We start from the raw sequence: 21,665 nt of genomic DNA on the forward strand, positions 1-21,665 counted from the left end.
ATGGGCGGAACGTTTCTCCGTTGAATAGGAGGGTTCTTTTTTAATGTAACAACTGTTGTGGTGTTACATGATTACAGCCTCGGTATTAGTTCTAAATTTCATGTTCAGTTATGGAAGGTAGACATAGTCGGGGACGCGGTGGATATTGGAAAAGAGGAGGTGGAGGTGGAGATGGAGGTAACGCTGACAGCGGCAGTTCGGGAGAGCACAGGGGTCGCGGAAGAGGGGGCCACCATCGTGGAAGAGGCAAACGGGATCATCGAAGAGGAAGAGGGCGCGATTTCGGACCTCCTGCAGACTTTAGAGAGTTTCGACGAGTGAGTGTCACCCATAATAAAACAATCACCATGACAACCATAGTTTCTGCCGAAATACCAAACTTACAGTTACTACATATTGCCATAATTACAGTAATTATTATTATAAAACTCTGATGTCACAGATGTCATAAATATTAAATATGTGAAAATAATGTCAAGCATTAAGAGAGTCACACTGTTTTAATGAGATTAATGGAAAAAAATAATTATAAACTTAATTTATCGTATTTCTGTATTAGCATAATTACTGTACTATAATGTGTTGGCGATGGTTACCATGGTAATTTTTAAAACAGCTTTATTAGTTTATTAGAAACCAAACCAATTTAGCATCATTTTAACCATTCAAAACGTCTTAGTTGGTCATGTGTATGTAAGTATTAATTTTATGTATTGTGTCATGCTTGCTCACTGTCATCCTTCCAGAATCAAGATGACCATGACAACAAAGAAAATATTGAGGAAGTGGAGGAGGACAACACCTTCTCTAGACGAAAGCTTGAGTCCAACTGGGACCGTTATAAGGAATCTGAGAAAGAGGAAATTAATGAAGATGTTCCTACACAGAGAGGCACCGACTATCATGTCCTCCTCACTTCAGCTGGTAAGACATACTACCCACTTAAATCTGTGTCATATTTCCCCTGTGCCTCTGATACAGCTCATGCAGGCAGGAAATCAAAACCAAAATTAATGTAGAACAACGATGGTGTTAACCAGCTGTCCTGCTGTGTGCTTTTGAGATACTAAAGGCGACGGGTAGGGCAAAGCTCTATTTCTGTTGCACGGCTGGATCTGATTAATGAAGGACAGAAGACCCATCTCCTGAGCAACAGTTTTTGTCATGTTTACAAATAACACAGTGAGCAACCATTACCACTCACAGTTTATTTTATACTGCCTGAATGAGAAGTTTGGGGTTAGTACGATTTTTTTTTTATTTTTTATTTTTAATTACTACTTTTTCTGGCATGGATGCCATAAATGCAATAAATATATCAAAATTGTCAGTAAAGACATTTGTAATGTTACAGAAGATTTCTATTTTCTATTTAAATGCTTTTCTATTGAACTTTTATTTATCAAAGAATCCTGAAAAAATATCAAGTGTCCACAAAAATATTAAGCATATTAAGTTTTCGACATTGATATTAATAAGACTTGTTTCTTGAGCACCAAATCAGCACATTAGAATGATTTCTGAAGGATCATGTGACACTGAAGACTGGAGTAATGATGCTGAAAATTAAAAAGCCTTGGTGAGCATAAGAGACTTCTTTCAAAAACATAAAAGTCTTACTGACCCTAAACTTTTGAATGATAGTGTAAGCAAGTTAAAACATGGAGATTGATGTAATGGTTTTTTTCAGGAAATGCCCATAGCCAAAGCAGTATGCGATTTGATGTGCTGCCCACTTCCTTTATTTATGTCAGTGAACGCAGAGATTGTACGTTTTGTTCAAGGGCAGGTCGTTAACACAACAGTCTAATTATTCAAAACGAACCATTACAGAGGCGTTTGTACCTCAAATTTAATGAGCCTAAATTCTCTGTAAGTGCAGAATACGTTTCCATTATGCTGTTCTCTTGAGGGAATTTTCTTTGCTCAATTTGCCTCTCATTTCCCTAATCTGCTTCCTCAAAAGCCACATTGATATTCATGAGATATATTTGTGTCATCTAATTTTACGACAGAGAAGTACTGCAGGATTGCACTGCCTCTTGTGGTATTGCAAAAAGACAGACTATTTATCTCTTGTGCATATCTGTGCAAACTTATTTACTAGGAAATGTCTTTCGTTAGTTGCAATCTGTTTCTTTTTGTTGTGGCCGAAAGTTGTACTCCAAACAAAATTGGAGCACTTAATCTGCTTTGTTGCTCTCTATTTTTTCCTGTGTTGTTCCCTGCACATTTATGATTAGTCATCAGAGGTTCAAACTCGCTGATCCCTGTGAATGTGGGTGGAATTTGTATCTGTTCTCCAGAATGAATATTGTATCCATGACTTCAGGAATTGTGTAGGACAGCTTTTCCATCATGATGTGGTTGTACAGCACCATTTGTTAAGAAACAAAAGAAATGGTTCAGTACTTTAACTTGACTGCTTTGATGAAGAATCTTTTCTGTCATTTAACAGTCACACCTCTTGGTCAAATATTGCAATATAATGACTTTAGCCAAGTTATAAATAGAAGGATGACTGTTCCGGTTTGTTCAGCTCCACATGTCTTTCAAAGTTGCCTGACCTCCCCTGCGATACTCAACTTGCTGTCCTTTATCTCATTATGATTCTGCCAGCAGGCCCTGATTAGTGTGTGTGGTGGTAACGGACTGATTAGGTACCAAATGAGTGTAATTCAGCTTTCACCAGGGAGTGTAAAAAAAGTGGAGGAACACCCTACAATTACCCTTGAGCTTTCTCACAAATGATCAAAATCATATCTTAATCTGGATTCTTTAAAGGGGTTAGTTTGCCTAAAATTAAAATTGTCATTATTTAGTCACCTTCAAAGTTCTACAGGTTTGGAACTACATGGGAGTGAGTAAATGGCCACATTTTCATTTCTTAGGGTGTTTTCACACTACTTGGTCCTTTTCGAATCGAACCGAGACCATCTCGGGAGGTGGTTTGAGTACGGTTCGCTAAAAATGTCCATTGTGAACGCAAATCAGTCCAGGCTCACTTGTTTCTTCCATTCGTGAATTCTAATGTAGTTTGGTCATTGGTGTAGATCACCTGTTCATCATGGCTGCTTCTTCTGCCAGACCTCTACAAATTATTCGTTCTCAGTGTACACTTGTTTATTGTAATTTCAGCCACTTCCATTTTACTGTACAGACACGGCTGCATGCCTTGCCAGTTTCAAATTTTTGATATATACGGTTTTTCGAGCGCACACACTGTGCACATGCACAGAACGCCAGCTGTCACAGCATGTACTAAACTAAATTCTCTTTAGTGTCTTATTGTGTTTAAAGTGTCAAAAACACACAAGGTTCACATAAACAGTTGGTTTTGTCTTAAGTGAATGTAAACATCTGTGAAAGAAATTGTGTGCGTATCAGTATATTGGATCCGTGCATTACTGTAGTTCTTAAAGTGACAGCAGCCTAACATAAGAATCGGTAGAATCAGTACATGTTTTATTCATACAGTGAAGAATATACAGTTTTAATTGATTATTCCAATTCTTACTTGAATGCTGCTTTTAGGTATATCTACTGCACCAGGAATATTTAAAGCAGTTTATTTCATTTGCATTTTTCTTTAATTATATTTGTCCTATTTTTTTTTCCATGCTGATGTTATCATTGCCTTCTGCAATAAAAAGAACATGATTCAAGGAAAACAATTTTCAATCAAATAAATGTTATTTACAAAGGTGGATGTGTGATATAGTGCAAGAATATAGATGTAGTATTGGAACAAAATTTATATTTTTGTGCAAAAGATAAACAAGTTAAGCTCATTAAATAGCATTTGTGGCAATGTTGTTTTACAAAATAATAATAATTAATAATAATCTTTAGAAACAAATATCTTAGTTAGTGAGGCACATACAATGTGAATCAAATTTTGAATGCCATAGGGTCAGCCATCAAACGTATAACTGGACTACATCCAAAAAGTAACAGTATGAACACACAGAAGTCTGAGGCCACATTCCTGCTTAAGTGGACCAAAAAACTGTGAACGTAAAGAGAACTGGTCCTTTTTCACTTGGTTCACCTCTTGGTCCACTAAAAGGTGTCTGAGTTTGGTATTTTTAAAGACGACTCAAGTGTGAAAACAAAACACTCTTAGTTTTTAGCAATTTTATGCTCGATTTTAACTTTTTAATTTCCATAATTTTATATCCTGTTACTTGCAATTACACAGATTACATTGAAAAAGATGAGTTGTCTTCTTCATGACAGCAGGTGCTTGCACCTGTTTGTCGCCCACAGGGTAGTTTGTACTCTGTTTGAGTGAGGAAATCCTCATGCAGTTCATAGAAAACTCATTCTGATTTTGTAACCATTCTTTGATATATACAGTAACACATGTGTAGCAATATTATGTAATTGAGACAATATTCCATAAGGTTTGATTCTATTATATGTAAGTCAAATTATGGTCCCTAGTAGGCATATCTTTTAGGCTGTCACTATAAAGAACACTACATCTGTCAGATAATTGAAAATCTGTTCACCGAGAGGCTTCATGGTGTATCAAATCTCTGATGCAATCATTTATTTGTGCATATTACTGTCACACAGATGGCTAATTTTATTTTGTCTAATCTCACAGCTGATCGGAGATTAATCTGTCAGAACCTCTCAATAACATTTTTAAATTTGAATAGCATCATCCAGTCTTTATCACTTGTAGTGGTGAACTTGTTTCTAAAGGGCCAGCATCATAGGACGTTGCTTAAGCTTTTTTGTGTCGTGTCGGAAAAACAAACCTGCAACTCACATTGCTTTGAAAATCCATTATGAGAAAAATTTGGTAATAGCTACTTCCTAATACAAGGTAATAACGGTCTCCTTCAGATGAAATTGATGTGGAGATCTCCCTAAAGAGGGCTCATTTTCCTGCTTAAGATGGTTGAATATTTAAACATTTTGTAAACACAACCATATTAGCTTTGCATTGACTACTAACCGTGCATGCAAATATATTTATATTTAATGTAATATTTATATTTAATATTAAACACTTTACATAATAATCTTCAATTTGTTAACACATGTGTTGAGTACCGTGAACAATTTTTACAGCCTTTATTCATCACATTACATTAATTAATGCTGATTTACAACTTAAGTATATGTAAAATAATAATAATATTAACCTAGATTGATAAATTCTGTAAAAGTATTGTTCATGGTTAGATTATGATAGTTAATGGATTAACTAATGTTAACACATTTAACCTAATTGAAAAGCATACGTTTATTACACTGGATATACAGTACATCATATAGCACATATTAATTAATTTATTTGGTAATTTTACAGTTTGTTTAGGTAGGAGCTTTCTTTGGTGTGTAGGTGATCCCCAGCACTGCTTTTTACTGTCCATTTAAACCAGTTTAGTGGAACTCTGGGATGCCCCTAACATAACATCATTACAAACAATGTTTGTTAAAGGATAATTAACTCAAAAATGAAAAGTGTCATCATTTACTAACCTTCATTTCCAAACCTGTATGACTTCATTTCTTATGTGGAACATAAAAGCAACAAAATTAAACCTGATTGACTGTATGGACAAGGCTTTTTTTCAAAATATCTGCTTTTGTCTTCCACAGCAGAAAGAAACTTTTGATACGTTTGGAACAACATGTGGGTTAGAACGTAAAAAATTGTGCCTTTACTTTTGAAACATTTTAATTGAAACATAATGAATTCACTAGAATAACAGTCAGTGATATCTGTTGTCTTTAATAATGTTGACCTAATTTGCCTAATACAATAGTAATTACTACATTGACTAATTATGAATTCAGTACTCACTGTTTTCATCTCTCAGCCTTGAACTCCATCTGCAGATCTGGCTCAGTCAGACTGTCACCTTTTCCTCTCTTGGGAACTCTCACCATCACTCTCTGAAATCGAGTGTCTCGATGCTGCTTCTTCATCTAGTCATTAGCCCGTTCTTAATTATTTAATCCTCAAAGTAGTAGTAATATGTTCTCCTCTGTTATTGGATGGTTATTGGTGCTCAAGAAAGAGTCAAAGTAAAAAGCTCGGTCTCAAGTTGTGACGACCACACCAAAGTCCATTGTTAAGCATCTTCTTTTCTCTCAGTGGTGGAGGATAATAGGGAAATGCTGCTGCTGCTGTTTCTTTGGATGAATATGTGCTACTGCCTGTGGATGCACTGACAGACACAGATGTGAATGGCTGGGAGGAGGTCATTCCCTCTGGGCTGGGATGATCGTCATGATTTGGGGCAGCGAACAACAGGCAGACGACGAGAATGGGAGGAGGAAGAGGAGAAGAGCAGGGGGCTGAACCGAAGCAGAAATGAGGGGATGAAGGTTAGACCGTTCATGCTCATGCTAGAGACTGTGGGGGGGTGTGAAAGGGTGGTATGATGCTCACTGAAAAATAATGGAGGCATTAATTACTCTCTTTTGACACAGATAGTGTGGCTGTGAGCAAATAGGTGGGTGGAGAGGATCGGTTATCTACAAATACAGAAGCAAGAGGGTCATTTAATGACTTTTTGTTATGTCTGTATAGGAGCTACTTCAGCTCAAATCAAAGTAAAATGGTCTTCTAAAATATTACAAATTATTAAAGTGCTAGGTGAATTGATTTTTTTTTTTCATGTTTCTCCAATAGTTTTTGAGGTAATGCTGCTGTTTGTCTGATGATCAACATAAGGTTATCAAAAATCTGTGGTCATTCACATATGAAAGTTCACCTTACAGTTAAAATTTTAAAGCTGAAGTAAATTGTTTTTGTTCCACTAGCTTCATCAAACAATTTCATCTGTAATTGATTGGTTAGCCAAATGAAGAATATGAAGATGATCCCTCAAATTTTGCTCTCACAGCTGCATGGGTGCAATTAGTTACATCACAGGCCATCAAAGGAAGCCTTGAATGATCAATGAAAAATAAAAAATTCAATGCACACAGTTGCACTGGTAAAAGTGCAGGATGCTCAGGAAATGAGTGACATCGTGCCCTTGCAAGGTGTGTCGGTGTAAGCTTTGTCTGGCTGGGGATTGGGTACAGATAGACCAATCCAATTCAGGCTCATTTCTTTTTACACTTTTTCCTTTTGTCAACCATCACGTGGTTTTATACAATGCCACGGTGGGATGCTGGAGCAGCACGATCTCACATCTTCAAGTCGTACAGTCAGGTTGACAGGAAATGGCTTATGTAAGATAGTGCCATGTAGGGCAGGATTTCCAGGCCTCCAAGTTTATTGATCATAATGAGATCATAATGGAGGATATGAGCCGTATCACATACCCTGGAGGAGGACTAATAATGAAGGGCATAGATATACAGTGACAGCCCCGCTGTGTTCGGCTGCATCCGTGTATCTGCCCTAACGTAGTATGTCACCTCTGGGTCTCAGATGGCCAGCAGACACAACTCAGCCCTACACACTACATACTCGGGTTACACCTGACAGTGAGAGCAGCAAATTAATACTAAATGTTGCCTGAATTGCATGACCTTGTTTAGCTGTTAAATGCACTTCGACATGTCTGTGCTCCTGCAGAGAAGGAAAGAGATGTTAATTCATTACCAATGACACTGCACCTGTAGGAAACCGTGCCCCCTCCCAACTTGCTTTCGTTTATTTCAGTACCTTGGACCTCCACCTGTGGCCCTGCTACTGGCAGTTTCACCAGCTGGACCCTCAAAAAATGACTGCACCCACAGCTCTCTAGATTGTCTTTCTTTTTCATATTGTTGGCAAGCAACAACCTACTGTATCTTGCACAAACTCGGTCATTGAGTTCTAACTACCATAGTACTCTTATTGTTTTTAAGCATGCTGATAAACACATGTTTGCATGTTTGCATGCACTTTATAAGTTCAATTTTAGTCAAACCTTAGCAATAATTGTGGGTACTGTGAGGCATTTTGAGATAATAAAAATGTCAAATTAGTGTTCAACAATTTACTTATCTGTCAAGTAGCCGCATAATGAGCACAAGATAATTACGCAGTGTAGTCTTGTATCACCCTGCAGAGGTTTCTTTTGCATAATAATCTGCTGACCATGCACTATCCCTCACCCTCAGCCGCTCCCCCCAGTTTGGGAGCCATTGCATGAACTAATATCAACAGATGAGACCTTATTGTAAAGTGTTACTAAAAAATCTTATTGGGTTATACTTGCTAAACATACTTTGGTATTTTTGATTGATTGGATATCAGTTGTGGACTTTCTCTGAATCTGAGCCTAGTTGATTTATTTTAAATTGTAATAATATTTCACAATATTACTGTTTTTTAGATCAAATAAATGCAGGCTTGGTGAGCATAAGAGACTTCAGAAAAATTTAAAATACCGGTAACACTTTACAATAAAGTTTCATTAGTTAACTACTTTAGTTAACATGAACTAAGAATTAACAATAATTCTACAGCATAGGGCTGGGCGATATATCGCATGCGATTGTCATGCGCATTTCGTCAGTAAAGCCGGTTCCCTGATTACCGCTAAATCGACATCACCCGCTTTCAAATGGAGTGGCATTTAATAGACAGAGCCGTAGTTCACTGACAAGCTACGCAATATCGCGTTCATTATCGAAGGCGATTCATCTGCGATAATGAACGCGATATTGCGTAGCTTGTCAGTGATCTACGGTTCTGTCTATTAAATGCCGCTCCATTTGAAAGCAGGTGATGGCAATTTCGCGGTAATCAGGGAACCGGCTTTACTGACGAAATGCGTGTGCGATCTATCGCCCAGCCCTACTACAGCATTTATTAATGTTAGTTCATGTTAATTTCAGCATTTACTAGTACATTATTAAAATCAAGTTGTATATGTTAACATTAGTTATTGCACTGTGAACTAACATGAACAACTGTATTTTTATTAACTAACATTAACAAAGATTAATAAATACTGTAACAAATGTACTGCTCCTTGTTAGTTCATGTTAGTTAATACATTAACTTAGTAGTTCCCAAACATTTTCTGGTGGGCCCCCTTTTGTAGAGAAAAGTATTTTCAAGATCCCTCAACCCCCACCCTTACCCCACCGTCTTATGCTCACCAAGGCTGCATTTGTTTATTAAAAATGACAGTAAACACATTAATATTGTTACATTTCCCAATTTAATGTATTTAGTTTTGAGGAAACTGTTTTTCAGTATTCTTTGATGAATATACATGCACCCAAAAAGGCATTCTCAGACATGACCTTGATTGCAAAACTATATATGATTTGAAATATTGTGATTATTAATATAGTACTAGCTACTTATAGCCTACTTGGCATCTTAACTTGTTTGGCTTCATTACCCACCTTTGTACTGGTGAATCCAAGGGATTCTTGTCTTTTCACTGCACCAGATGCGACGGCCGCATCGCAACAGCTGATGTCTAGACGCGACAAAGCCAACATTGCAAATTCATTTTTATGTCAGAGCGCTGGAGTTCGTCAGAAATATACCGGGGCATCAGTTTACCATCGGGATTTGTCACGTCGCACCGCAGTAACAGCATCACTGATTGAACATCAATGGGTTCTAATGGATTTTGTCTCTTCGCGCCACTTGTGGACATGTTGTTTTGGTAGGCTATTTGTGAATCTGAAGTTTATTCATCATCTGCTTTACAGTTACCTGGCACTGGCAGTCCTTTCAAAGAACTGTCCATGCTTTGTGCAGAACCATGCATCATTCATTTATATTTCTACATGGCTCCCTGCAGTAGGCCTACTCGCCATATAGTGGTCTGTTATTGCAGTACAACAACCGCCACAACTGATAACAGACCATTCAAGTGGGTACTGTGAGGCATTTTGAGATAATAAAAATGTCAAATTAGTATTTTGTGTTCAACAATTTACTTATCTGTCAAGTAGCCGCATAATAAGCACAAGATAATTACGCAGTGTAGTCTTGTATCACCCTGCAGAGGTTTCTTTTGCATAATAATCTGCTGACCATGCACTATCCCTCACCCTCAGCCGCTCCCCCCAGTTTGGGAACCATTGCATGAACTAATATCAACAGATGAGACCTTATTGTAAAGTGTTACTAAAAAATCTTATTGGATTATACTTGCTAAACATACTTTGGCATTTTTGATTTTTGATTGATTGGATATCAGTTGTGGACTTTGTTTTCTCTGAATCTGAGCCTAGTTGATTTAATTTAAGTTAAAGTATGCAAAAGGGATGTTAAGTGCCTGCTAAGTGTAATCACACAAATCGTGTTTTTCTCTAGCACAAACTGCTGGAAGAATGCTGGAGCAACCTTCACTTAAATGTTGAGCACCTGTGCTTTGTGCCTGTGTTTGTGATCACGCACACACTGTGACTGTAGTCCCCTGCATCAAGCATTGGACAGTAATTATGATGTGGGGGTGTGCGTTTGCACCCACACAAAGTATCAGAATGTCATCTCTGTAATAACGTGAAACAGTAACCACTCTGTTAATGACTGTGTGTGTCTCTCCTCACACTCGCTCTCTTCTCTCTCTGCTGTTGTTACCATAACACCTGTGCGATTTGCATGAGACCGCTCATTATTTTAAAGCCATTTTGTATTATTCAGGCACCTTTATGAATGTTGGGATGAGCAACAGAGGCCACTTGTTTCTAATCATTTCCATATTGGCTTTCTATATCTTTTCATCGGTTCACCATAACTTACTCCTTGTGTGTTTCCTGTGGCGATTGTTCTCTGTTGTCACATCACTGAAATATGGGGGCTTTTTTCAAACCGTATTTACAGGTTAAAGGTTCAAGTGACACTTTTGCAAAAATATGGTTGTGTAATGATAGCTTTTGACTATAAATAGCCTGAATGATCTAATATTTTGTCCCCAGTGAGTCTGTTTTATAATTCTGTCAGGAAATGGTACCCTGATTGTCCCTTTGAGTTCATGTATGCCCAGAGAAATGCATAATTTGGGGCAGTGTTGATATTTGGGCCATGAAGTCCTTTGGTATTTGGTTGGAAGTGGATGTTTTTAATGGGCACTGTCATTAAAATACCTCAGTTTATTCCTCTGTAATCTGGATTCTTTGTGGTTGGGAAGTCAATAATAAGAGATGAAAGAGAAATCTTTCAAAATATTTTGGACATGTTATATAGTTATATATTATGTCAGCAAAGATATCGCAATAATATTACTTGCTTACCTATATTACTTATATTACTTATCAATGTATCGCTCAGTCTATCAAGAATCAAAATTAAGAATTAGTCTATATCAAGTATTTCAGCTCAGAATGTTTACAATAAAAATAATAATAATTGCAATAATAATAATGTTTACAATTTTATTAAGCAGTATAGATTTGTTTATTTAATATTTTTAAGTATTAATTTTACATTAATAATTTTTTTTTGTCACAAATCTCAGAAAAGCATCGCCTGCAGTATTATATGACATGCTTTTATTAATTTCTATAAAATATTTCCTCCTCTTAAATATTGACATTGCTTTTTTAGTTGTTTCTGAAGGTGAACCTCCATTCATCATCATGTTCATCATTGAGAAAACCATTTCCTTTGATCAAGAGTAGCGCACTGAGTGGTTGATTCATCTCTATGGAAATAAATTACTCTTCTAAATCTCTTATTAAGATGAGCTACAGCTGTCTGCTACCCTGATGATCAGCTCAGCCCAGCATCCCAGCTGCAGTACAGGCCCCACTTGTAGAAAGTAAACACACACAGACACAATGAAAGTTATGTAACTTGGAGTGGCTTTTATGTTTAGATAAAAATGTCAGCATGAAAGGAGAATACTGCTGCACTTGTAGTGAAGTTCAGGTTGTGCAGAGAAAGATGGATTCAGAAAAGCCCTCTGGATGACCTCTGCTCTTTGTGGTCCCGTGGCAGAGGGCCTGGCGATTCATCTCTGCCTTTCGTTCATTCCAGGGTTTGGGTCATCATGGCTCAGATGCGCTTTCACTCCTCAGTCTACTGAGGAGAGGTTCAGAACTTGTGTATCTTTCACTTGAGATGCACCTCACACTAGGGGTGTAACAATATATTGTGTCGCAATATATCGCAATACAGAAATGCAACAATATGTATCGTGGATGGTGACAATCTGTATTGTGTATAGTTCACCCAAAATGGAAATTACTGTGTGAGGGGAAAAAATTCATGTTTACAGAGTTTGAGTGTCAGTACTACATTAAACTACCATATATAATGTATAATAATGCAATGGGGGAATATTTGTGGGTCCTGATAATGCGAAATGTCTTATGTTAACAGTAAAAAGTTCTTATTTTAAATATATCTAGTCAGTGACAGAGTGCAAATATATTAATTGAAAATAATTCTGTATTCTCAGCTTCAGAGTCATGAATATTTTTATTCTGGTGTCAACATTGTCCTGTGCATTGGGTTTATAGAAGTCCAATAAGTCCAAGACTAATTTAGCATTTTAATCAACAGTTAATTTTTTGTTAACCTTTTACCATGTCTTTGAGTAGTGCAATAATATTGTATTGTAATTTTAATGTTTTTAAAAGAAGTTTCGTCTGCTCACCAAGGCTACATTTATTTAATTAAAAATACAGTAAAAAACAGTAATATTGTGAAATATTATTACAATTTAAAATAACTGTGTACTATTTAAATATATTTGACAAAGTAATTTATTCCTGTGATGCAAAGCTGAATTTTCAGCATCGTTACTCCAGTCTTCAGTGTCACATGTTCCTTCAGAAATGTGTACCAACAGTTGTGTACTTTTTTTTCAGGATTCCTTGATGAATAGAAAGTTCAAAAGAACAGCATTTATCTGAAATACAAAGCTTCTGTAGCATTATACACTACCGTTCAAAAGTTTGGGGTCAGTAAGAAGTTTTATTTTTATTATTTTTTTTAAAGAAATTAAAGAAATGAATACTTTTATTTAGCAAGAATGCATTAAATCAATCAAAAGTGGCAGTAAAGACATTTATAATGTTACAAAAGATTAGATTTCAGATAAACACTGTTCTTTTGAACTTTCTATTCATCAAATAATCCTGAAAAAAAATATTGTACACAAATATTTTGTACAATTGTACACATTAAATGTTTCTTGAGCAGCAGATCAGCATATTAGAATGATTTCTGAAGGATCATGTGACACTGAAGACTGGAGTAATGATGCTGAAAATTCAGCTTTGCCATCACAGGAATAAATTACTTTGTGAAATATATTCAAATAGAAAACAGTTATTTTAAATTGTAATAATATTTCACAATATTACTGTTTTTTTACTGTATTTTTAATTAAATAAATGTAGCCTTGGTGAGCAGACGAAACTTCTTTTAAAAATCTTAGTGGTTCCAAACTTCCAAACTATATGTATATGTATGTATATATAATAATAAAAATCATCTGGGGCTGTATTCACAAAACATCTTAAGGTTAAAAGTAGCTCCTAACTTACAGATTTAGGAGAAACTCTTAAAAATAATGGGCGTGTCAGAGAAAAAAAATTTAGGAGTCCTAAATTTAGGACTAAGGGTATTACACAAAGCATTTTAGCACTAAAACTAGCTCCTAGTGAAGCTGTGAAGCGTCAGGAGTAGTCAAGAGGACTCCTAAATCACTAAGACCAAATCACAAACAGTCCTAATCCACCTAAAGACACTGTACACCATTGAGGCAATAGCGATAAAGCTGGGTGCTGCACCTTTTCTTCATAAATGCAATACATATTTTGATTTATGGAATACAATAAAATGGCAAAAATAAATCTTCAATAAATAAATATATAAATAATGTACTATTACCTGTGGCAGTTGTTTTCACGGGTTCACACTTACAAATGATCGAATAGAGTATTATATATATATATATATATATATATATATATAAGCGTATTTGGCGTGCTGTCCAAGGGGATCGAGGGCTCCGATCTTGGAATTTGTTAGGAATTTATTTTGCCCAAACCCAGAGTTCGCCCCATATCCCAGCCGAGTGTGAGGAGCAGGTTGGCGGAGGGATGTAGAAAACTGTCGAGGTAAAGTGAGTCGGCTCTCGTCTGTGTATACCTCCACTCGAGCTGATTAGATAGACCGTTTGAACGCGCTCCTCCAAAACTTTGTTTATAAAGCATCATTTGTCACTTGAATTCTGCAATCTCTCGAGACGCAGACATGTAAGCGGCGGACAATTAACTGAACATATACTAGTTTAATTTGTGACACTTAGCCTACATTTTAAAATCTTTATTTCAATATGGCAACATTTTTATTAAAAAAAACTTTCTTTGAATATTGCAACATTTGTATTTTAAAACCTTTATTTGAATATGGAAACATGAAATCTCGTTCTACAATATCCCTATGATTAAATCGCTGACAGAGACTTCTCCCCCATCAGCCAATCACTGTGGGCATAGTTAGTAAGTGTGTTTACATCATCCATAGCAACGAGGTCAACCCCGCCCTTACTCTTAGCTTAAGACTTTTCTCTATTCCTTAGTAAAAGTTTGTCTCAGCAGCTTTGTGAATAGGTTTTAAGAGAAAACTCTTAGCTAAGAACTTTTACTGCTATTTAGGAGAACTCTTAGTGGTAAGATAAAATGCTTTGTGAATACGGCCCCTGGTCTTTAGCAAGTCTTAAAATGAGATACAACCTCAGAGGAACAACAAAACATGACATATTACACCGTGTCATTATTTATTTAACAAATATAAAGCCAAAATAGAGAAGCCATGTGTGACATTGCTTGTAGAACCACCTTTAGCAGCAATAACTAAAAGTAATCATTTTCATCATTGTGGAGGAATTTTTGTCCACTCTTCTTTACGTTGCTTCAGTTCATGGAGGTTTGTAGGCATCTGTTTATGCACAGCTCTCTTAAAGTCTTGCAACAGCATTTCTAGTTTCTGGTTGAGGTCTGGACTTTGACTGGGCCAAGATTTGCTGGTGTGCTTGGGATCATTGTCTTGTTGCATTACCCAATTATGGCCAAGCTTTAGCTGTTGGACAGATGGACTCACATTTGGACTCTAGAATACTTCATGGAGTTCATGGTCGACTCAATGACTGCAAGGTGCCTAGGTTCTGTGGCTGCAAATCAAGCCCAAATCATGACCCCTCCACTACTGTGCTTTACAGTTGGTATGAGGTGTTTGCGCTGATATGCTGTGTTTGTGAAATCCAGTCCATTATGACTAAACATCTCCACTTTGGTCTCATCTGTCCAAAGAACACTGTTCCAGAAGTTGTGTTTTTTTTGTTCAGATGTAACTTTGCAAACCTAAGCTGTGCTGCCATGTTCTTTTCAGAGAAAAGAGGCTTTCTCCTGGCAACCCTATCAAACAAGCCATACTTGTTCAGTCTTTTTCTAATCGTAGTCATGAACTTTAACATTTAACATGAAGCCTGTAGATCCAGCTCTTTGGTTTTTGCAGTTTCTCTGACCAGTGCATCTTCTGATCTTGGGGATGAATTAACTAATTTTAAGACCTGCCAAGGACCAGATGATTTTTTCTTATGTCCTAATACATAAAACCATAGAATTCAAAAGGTGTACTTTCTTTTTCACATGACTGTAATATTTAAAGAGAAGTACATTAAGATATAATTGATAATATATAATAAAAAATGTGTATATGTATGTATTTTTATATAAAATGAAATATTTAGAGATTGCAGCCAATTTGTTTTTTTAGAGCTGCTATTATTTAATTTCTGATACATTAAAGATTTCAAAATAAAATTTGATTTGTCACTTTTTGCACCATTGAAACCACATGATGAGACTGCTATAGTTCCAGTCATTTCAATTGTGATTTAACTGAATAGATGTTTGATTCCCCATTTCTGGATTAGGAAACTCAGACCACCTTATAAACATGATGATTTGAAGGTTACGCAACAGTTTGTTCAGTATCACGATTCACGCCGACTGATCAAAACTGAAAGCAGAGCTCAAACTTTTAATGATCTGAAGGAAAACAATTTTATTTTACATATTTGGCCTCTTTCAGATATCCAAGCAAGCAGTGTTACATTTAAAGATGTGTTTTCAAATGAACCAAGTGTTTGAACTGCACAAAGTCTTTCCTTTCAAGTCTAGACACTAATGGGAAACTTTTGGTGTTCTCCGTGGCAGCTATGTTGAAGCGTATAATAAATAACTGTCTTATTGTTTTGATTGTTCGGCTTGAAATATTTTAATTGCAATCATCACAGGCTGATTTATTTTGATGGTTCAGTTTGTTACGGAGTTGCTTTGTGGTAATTGGCTTAGCAATGATTTGCTCAAGAGCCGTGACGACAAAGCAAATTAGCAGCTTCTTCCAAAGGGCTGTAGCCTCCCTGCATTAAGTGCCATTTAATGACAAACAGTGAATGGCCTGTGCTCGGTTTAATGGTGCTGGGCTTGTGGGTCCACAGCGTTTCATGGTCCTCGTGTCATCAGTGTTATATTGGGGCCCTTGAAAAAGCAAAGAACACTGGCCAGTTTGGGTTTGGCAGGCTGCATACTTGGTGCCACTCTCTGGGAGGAAATGACCTGTACTTGTAGCGTGGCTTCCTGCTCCGCTGCTCTCTCTCATTGAGAGAGCGGGTCAGAGGATGCCAGCCTGCAGAGAGGCACACATCTGCCACTCTGACATTGTGCCAGTACTACACCAGAGCTGCTACTGACAACTGCTCTTCCTTTCAAAGCAGCCATTTTTTATCTCAGTGAATTCTTTGCTTATTTGTTACTAAAGAGTATATGTACAGTATGTCAACTTTTGGTTATCCATTTCATTTGAAATTGAAAGTGATATGACAATTTGGTGTCCCATACTTGGAATTTGTGCTCTGCATTTCACCCATCCAAGTGAACACACACCCGGAGCAGTGGGCAGCCATTTTTTGCTCTGGCACTCAGGGGGTAATTGGGGATTAGTTGCCTTTCTCAAGGGCACCTTAGTTGTGGGTAATGAGAGTTGAAGATCGCGCTGTTCATTCACTCCCCCCACCTACATTTCCTGCCGGTACTGAGACTCAAACCCACAACCTTCGGGTTCCAAGTCCAACTCTCTAAACTGTCCAGTGGCATTTTTTTAACTTGTTTTGAAAAAAAAACAATACAATCATTTGTAAAATAAATTAAGGAAAATAACTTGTTACATCTAATAAATCACTTGAATAGTGAAAGGTTATTTATTTTGTGCAAACTTTTTTCCCTCAGAATTGCAATATATCAATTCGCAATTGTGAGAAAATTGTCAGAATTGCAACTTTATGTCTTAGAATTGCAAGTTTATATCATAATTCTGAGAAAAAAAGCCAAAATTGCGCAATGTAAACTCACAATTGTGAGGAAAAACAGTCGCAGTTGCCTTCTTTATTTTTTATTCAGTGGCTTCCATCATTTTTACGGTTACTTTTAACTACATTTTTAAGCATAAATTAAATAAATCGTTTGAATATTTATATTTGTCAATTTGAAAAGTTGATTCAGGTATTTATATTCTATTTTGAATCAATAAATTGATTCCTTCATATCATTTTTATTTTTAAGTGGCACTCCTAGTCCTTCAAATAAATGACATGAGCGGTGAGTAAATGATTGAGTAAAGTGCTTTTAATTATAATTAATATATGTATAGGAGACATAAAGTTCATTTTATTGAATTTGTGTATAAAAGAAATATCAGCAATATCAGCAATTATATTGTTTATCAGCCATAACATAAAAATGTTTATTGGCTTTTGGTATCAGCCAACATATTTTATACTAAACAGTATCCATCGTTTCATTTTTACAAACAGTGACTTTACCATAATTAATGCAACACAGGCAGTATGTCACATGCAGCTGGTTTGTTATATTGGCTAACCACACACTTCTCGCTCTGATAATGCTACGCTGGCCCTCGCCGCACATGCTGACAGGACATTTGCTCATTGTTATGGCAGCAGTTTCCATGGTGCTGTCACTGCCAGTGAAGGAAACGTGATGAAATTTGCCTGGATGGCTTCTCCTGTCCACAGCTCCAGTCACTCATAACAGAGTTTTCTACACTGATGACATCAACCACTGCGTACTTGGCAGTCTGCTCAGCTTTAGAAAGAATCCGTTTTCCTGTGATGTCGGTTCTGAGTCACTGGGATGGTGTATAGACTAAATCTTTACGTGCTTTTTTATCTTTTTAATGGACTTTGCATGGAGCCTTTGGTGCCAGAATGCTCACTTTTGAAGAAGGATCCCTCTACTTGACCTTGAGACCCTGCACTGTATCATCCCTGTCAGTTTGGCCAACTGCAGTTGGCAAGTGTATCTTCAGTGAAAGAGTGTTTCTGAGGCGGGACGCCTGCTATTCTTCCTCACCCTGTCTGGGACAGCTGAGCGTGACAGACCCACGGCTTCTTTCTTCAGCTGTCCCAACTTGCTGCCGCCTCAGATTTCACGCTGCTTGTGTCGAGGTGAAAATGACTTGAAAAGATGACACACGTTCAGCTGCTGCTGTGATGGTGTGCAGTGAACTGAGTGTGCAGAGTTGTTTTTCTTGGCCGTGTCATTATGTCCCAGTTGGAATTGAAAATAAAGTGGAAGATATGATTAATAATTGTCTTGTTGCAACAATACAGGGTCTATGAAGATGAGTTATTGTTGATGAAAACTATTAAAAATCATTTTCGTTAATCGAAATAAAACTTCAATATACAGATGTTATATGGGAAACTTGAAAAAAAAAAAAAAAACTTGAAAAAAAAATTGAAATTTTGCCTTGACAACTAAAATAAAATACGTTTAAATGGAAGTAAAATTACTAAAACAGAAATAACAAAATGATATATATATAACAAAATGATATATATATATATATATATATATATATATATATAAAAGCAAATAATTACTAAAACTTAAATAAAAATTTAAGCTAATTTAAAATATTAATTTAAATACAAGAAAAGTATACAAATAATACTAAAATAACATAACCGTCGTATTATTTTCAACGAACTGGATCATTTCAATCTTGATAAATGAATCAACAGTGTGCATAATCTGTAAAATTATTGCATTATTATAATGTTGATTCTGATTAATGTTGATTATAATGAAGATTCATATAAATGTACTGTCAAATATTAATATTTGATAGTAAATATAACAATTTGAGAATTTTGAGTTTGTTAATAATGTAATTCAATCAAAGAATTCAATCCAAGCTTCCTGAAAGTGTTGAAACAAAACAAACACATTAGCTGGCGTATTACATTATGCAGTCTATTTAAGCTCTGGGTGATATATATATATATATATATATATATATATATATATATATATATATATATATATATATATATATATATATATATATATATATATATATATATATTTTTTTTTTTTTTTTTTTTTAACATTGCATGTTTATCTGTTATAGGTGACTCTTTCACTCAGTTCAGGTTCTCTGATGAGAAGGACTGGGAGATGGACTCGCTGGCAAAAAATCAGGTGCATGATCAGTCATTTCTCAAGTCACTAAACATTACAATTTACTTGCATGTTTTCCAGTGCAATTATTACGTTTTTTGAGGAAATATCTTCTCATAGTTGATCGTTACTTCTCCAGATTCCAGCTCTTTTTATAGACCTGCCAGCTTTAACTCAGTCACTTCAAGAGCTTCCACTGCACACAAGACTGAACCTGGAGGCTGACCTTGTTCAGGTAAATCAATATTTTTTTTTTTTTTGGTAATACTATGAAATGCTAATACTAGTGAAGTGTGATTTTACTAGTGCATTACTGTTTCAGGCGACGACTCCTGTTGAACTGCCGCCTGCGACAGTCCCTCACAGAACTGATTCGACACCGAAAGCTCCTCAGGCAGGCCGAGAGTCGGGCCCGGGCATTTCCTGCAGTGTAAAGCCTGTTTCAAGTACCACAGCGTCACTCGGTGTCTCCACATCCGTCCCTACTGCCACAGATGATGCTGACCAGGAGCTCGACCTTCTCCTCAGCTTGCAGAAACCCGTCACAGAACTTTCTTCAACTGAATCCCACACTACAACAGATGTTCTGAACTCCCCAACACAAGGTATCAGATCTGTTTGGAAATCAGATTAATTTTCACACTGAATTTTGCCGAATTAGTCTTTTTGAGCTAAATGTGTTCTTTTTTCACTTTATAAATAATCACACTACTGTTCAAAAGTTTTAGATCATTAATACATTTTTGAAAAATTAATTCTTTTATTTATCAGACAAATATTGATTAAAAAAAACAGTAACTTCTGTCGGCGCCAATACGCTTCGGGCGACCCGAGTTCAAGTCCCAGCTCGTGGTCCTTTCCTGATCCCGTCCCCCTCTCTCTCTCATTGTCCTATCATAATAAAGGCAAAAACACCAAAAATAAATCTTTAAAAAAAAACCAGTAACTTCTGATAACTACTTTAAAAGTTTATCTTGAGTTTAGATTCTGTTAAACTGCTTTATGTTCATCAGTCTTCTAGCTTTGCAAGTTATATATTCAAAGTCGCTTCCTGAACATGATGAAAAAACATGATTTTATCATCTTTACAGGTTCAGAGGAAGAAGAAAGAAAAGATCAAATGGTTGTTACGAAAGAGACGAAACCAGAAACCGAGACTGAACCTGAACCTACACGGCAGGAAGTGACAGAGGAGGATCTGGAGGACTGGCTGGACAGCATGATCTCCTGACCTGAGAGAAGCACTTTCCTCACCGCTGACTGACACGGCTGTGGATTAAATCAGCACATGCAGCTTTGCTAATCTGCGTGGACGTGTACATCATACTGTGACACTTCGTGAAGTCTTATAATAGCCAAGACTAATTCAGGCATGTGGAATATAGAATGCTTCCTCAATATATTACTCATAAAAATACTGATGTAATGCTAACAGTTCTCAGATGCATCATATTCTCACTCCTCATTTGACTCATTTGATTGCATTCAGATTAAACGCAGCTATGGCCAGCTGGAATTTATTGCATTGGCTACTTTATTTTCGTTCCCCCTGCTCAAAACAAATGCAAATCACAAAAGCCACTACATACATACAAATGGCCATACAATAGCAGTTTACAGTATAGACTGTTCAATAAATTTGTTAATCATTTTTGTCCTTGAGTATAGATTTCCATTGTTTTTGCAATCGCACTTCATAAATGATCAGGCAGACACGATTTTAGTTATTTAACCTTAACCAAACACTTTAAAAAAGCAGTGATCATCTTTACTCATGAACCATCAACTAAAGCTACAAAACTACTAACCTAGGTGAGACTGTCAGTGAGAGTCTAAACTAAAATCCAAACTAGCAAAAAACATACGAGCGGGAACCAAACGTTTGCATAGTCTCTTGTCATAAGGCACTTTTCTGTATGAGAAACATCTAGTGGACTGAAGCAGATGGTCTTTATATTTCTCATTCCACCAGTCAGATTATCATCCTTAAAGGCATTGCACATTCTTCACATTCTTTTTTTTCTTGTTGTTGTTGTTGTTGTTTGTTTTTAAATCAAACAGGCATAAATTGTGTTTGGCACTCAGAAGGTATTCTTGTGCATATTTGTGTAGACGTTCATTCAACATCAAAAACATACATATGGTAACATCTCATCTCACAAGTTCATGTGCATTTGTGAGTTAAGCAAATGAATTTACCATGTTTTTTTTTTTTTTTTTAAATATAT

General features: G+C 36.3%; 1 protein-coding gene across 1 annotated transcript; it reads left to right on the forward strand.

Annotated features, from left to right (window-relative positions):
- The first annotated feature begins 28 nt into the window (after nucleotides 1–28).
- On the forward strand, nucleotides 29–21,640 carry aven (apoptosis, caspase activation inhibitor). Its single transcript, XM_048206339.1, has 6 exons — nucleotides 29–317; nucleotides 747–924; nucleotides 19,388–19,458; nucleotides 19,577–19,672; nucleotides 19,760–20,042; nucleotides 20,529–21,640. The coding sequence occupies exons 1-6, from the start codon at nucleotides 111–113 to the stop codon at nucleotides 20,666–20,668; spliced, it is 975 nt and encodes a 324-aa protein (XP_048062296.1). The 5' UTR covers nucleotides 29–110; the 3' UTR covers nucleotides 20,669–21,640.
- Nucleotides 21,641–21,665: the final 25 nt, after the last annotated feature.

The sequence above is a fragment of the Megalobrama amblycephala genome, linkage group LG11, assembly GCF_018812025.1.
Source record: "Megalobrama amblycephala isolate DHTTF-2021 linkage group LG11, ASM1881202v1, whole genome shotgun sequence".
Classification (NCBI taxonomy): Eukaryota; Metazoa; Chordata; class Actinopteri; order Cypriniformes; family Xenocyprididae; genus Megalobrama; species Megalobrama amblycephala.

Excerpts from the sequence above, each read along its gene's own strand:
- aven (XM_048206339.1), top strand. The coding sequence starts at position 111 with ATGGAAGGTAGACATAGTCGGGGACGCGGTGGATATTGGAAAAGAGGA. Across the intron at positions 318-746 it reads ACTTTAGAGAGTTTCGACGA|AATCAAGATGACCATGACAA; the intron begins GTGAGTGTCACC and ends TCATCCTTCCAG. Across the intron at positions 925-19,387 it reads TGTCCTCCTCACTTCAGCTG|GTGACTCTTTCACTCAGTTC; the intron begins GTAAGACATACT and ends TATCTGTTATAG.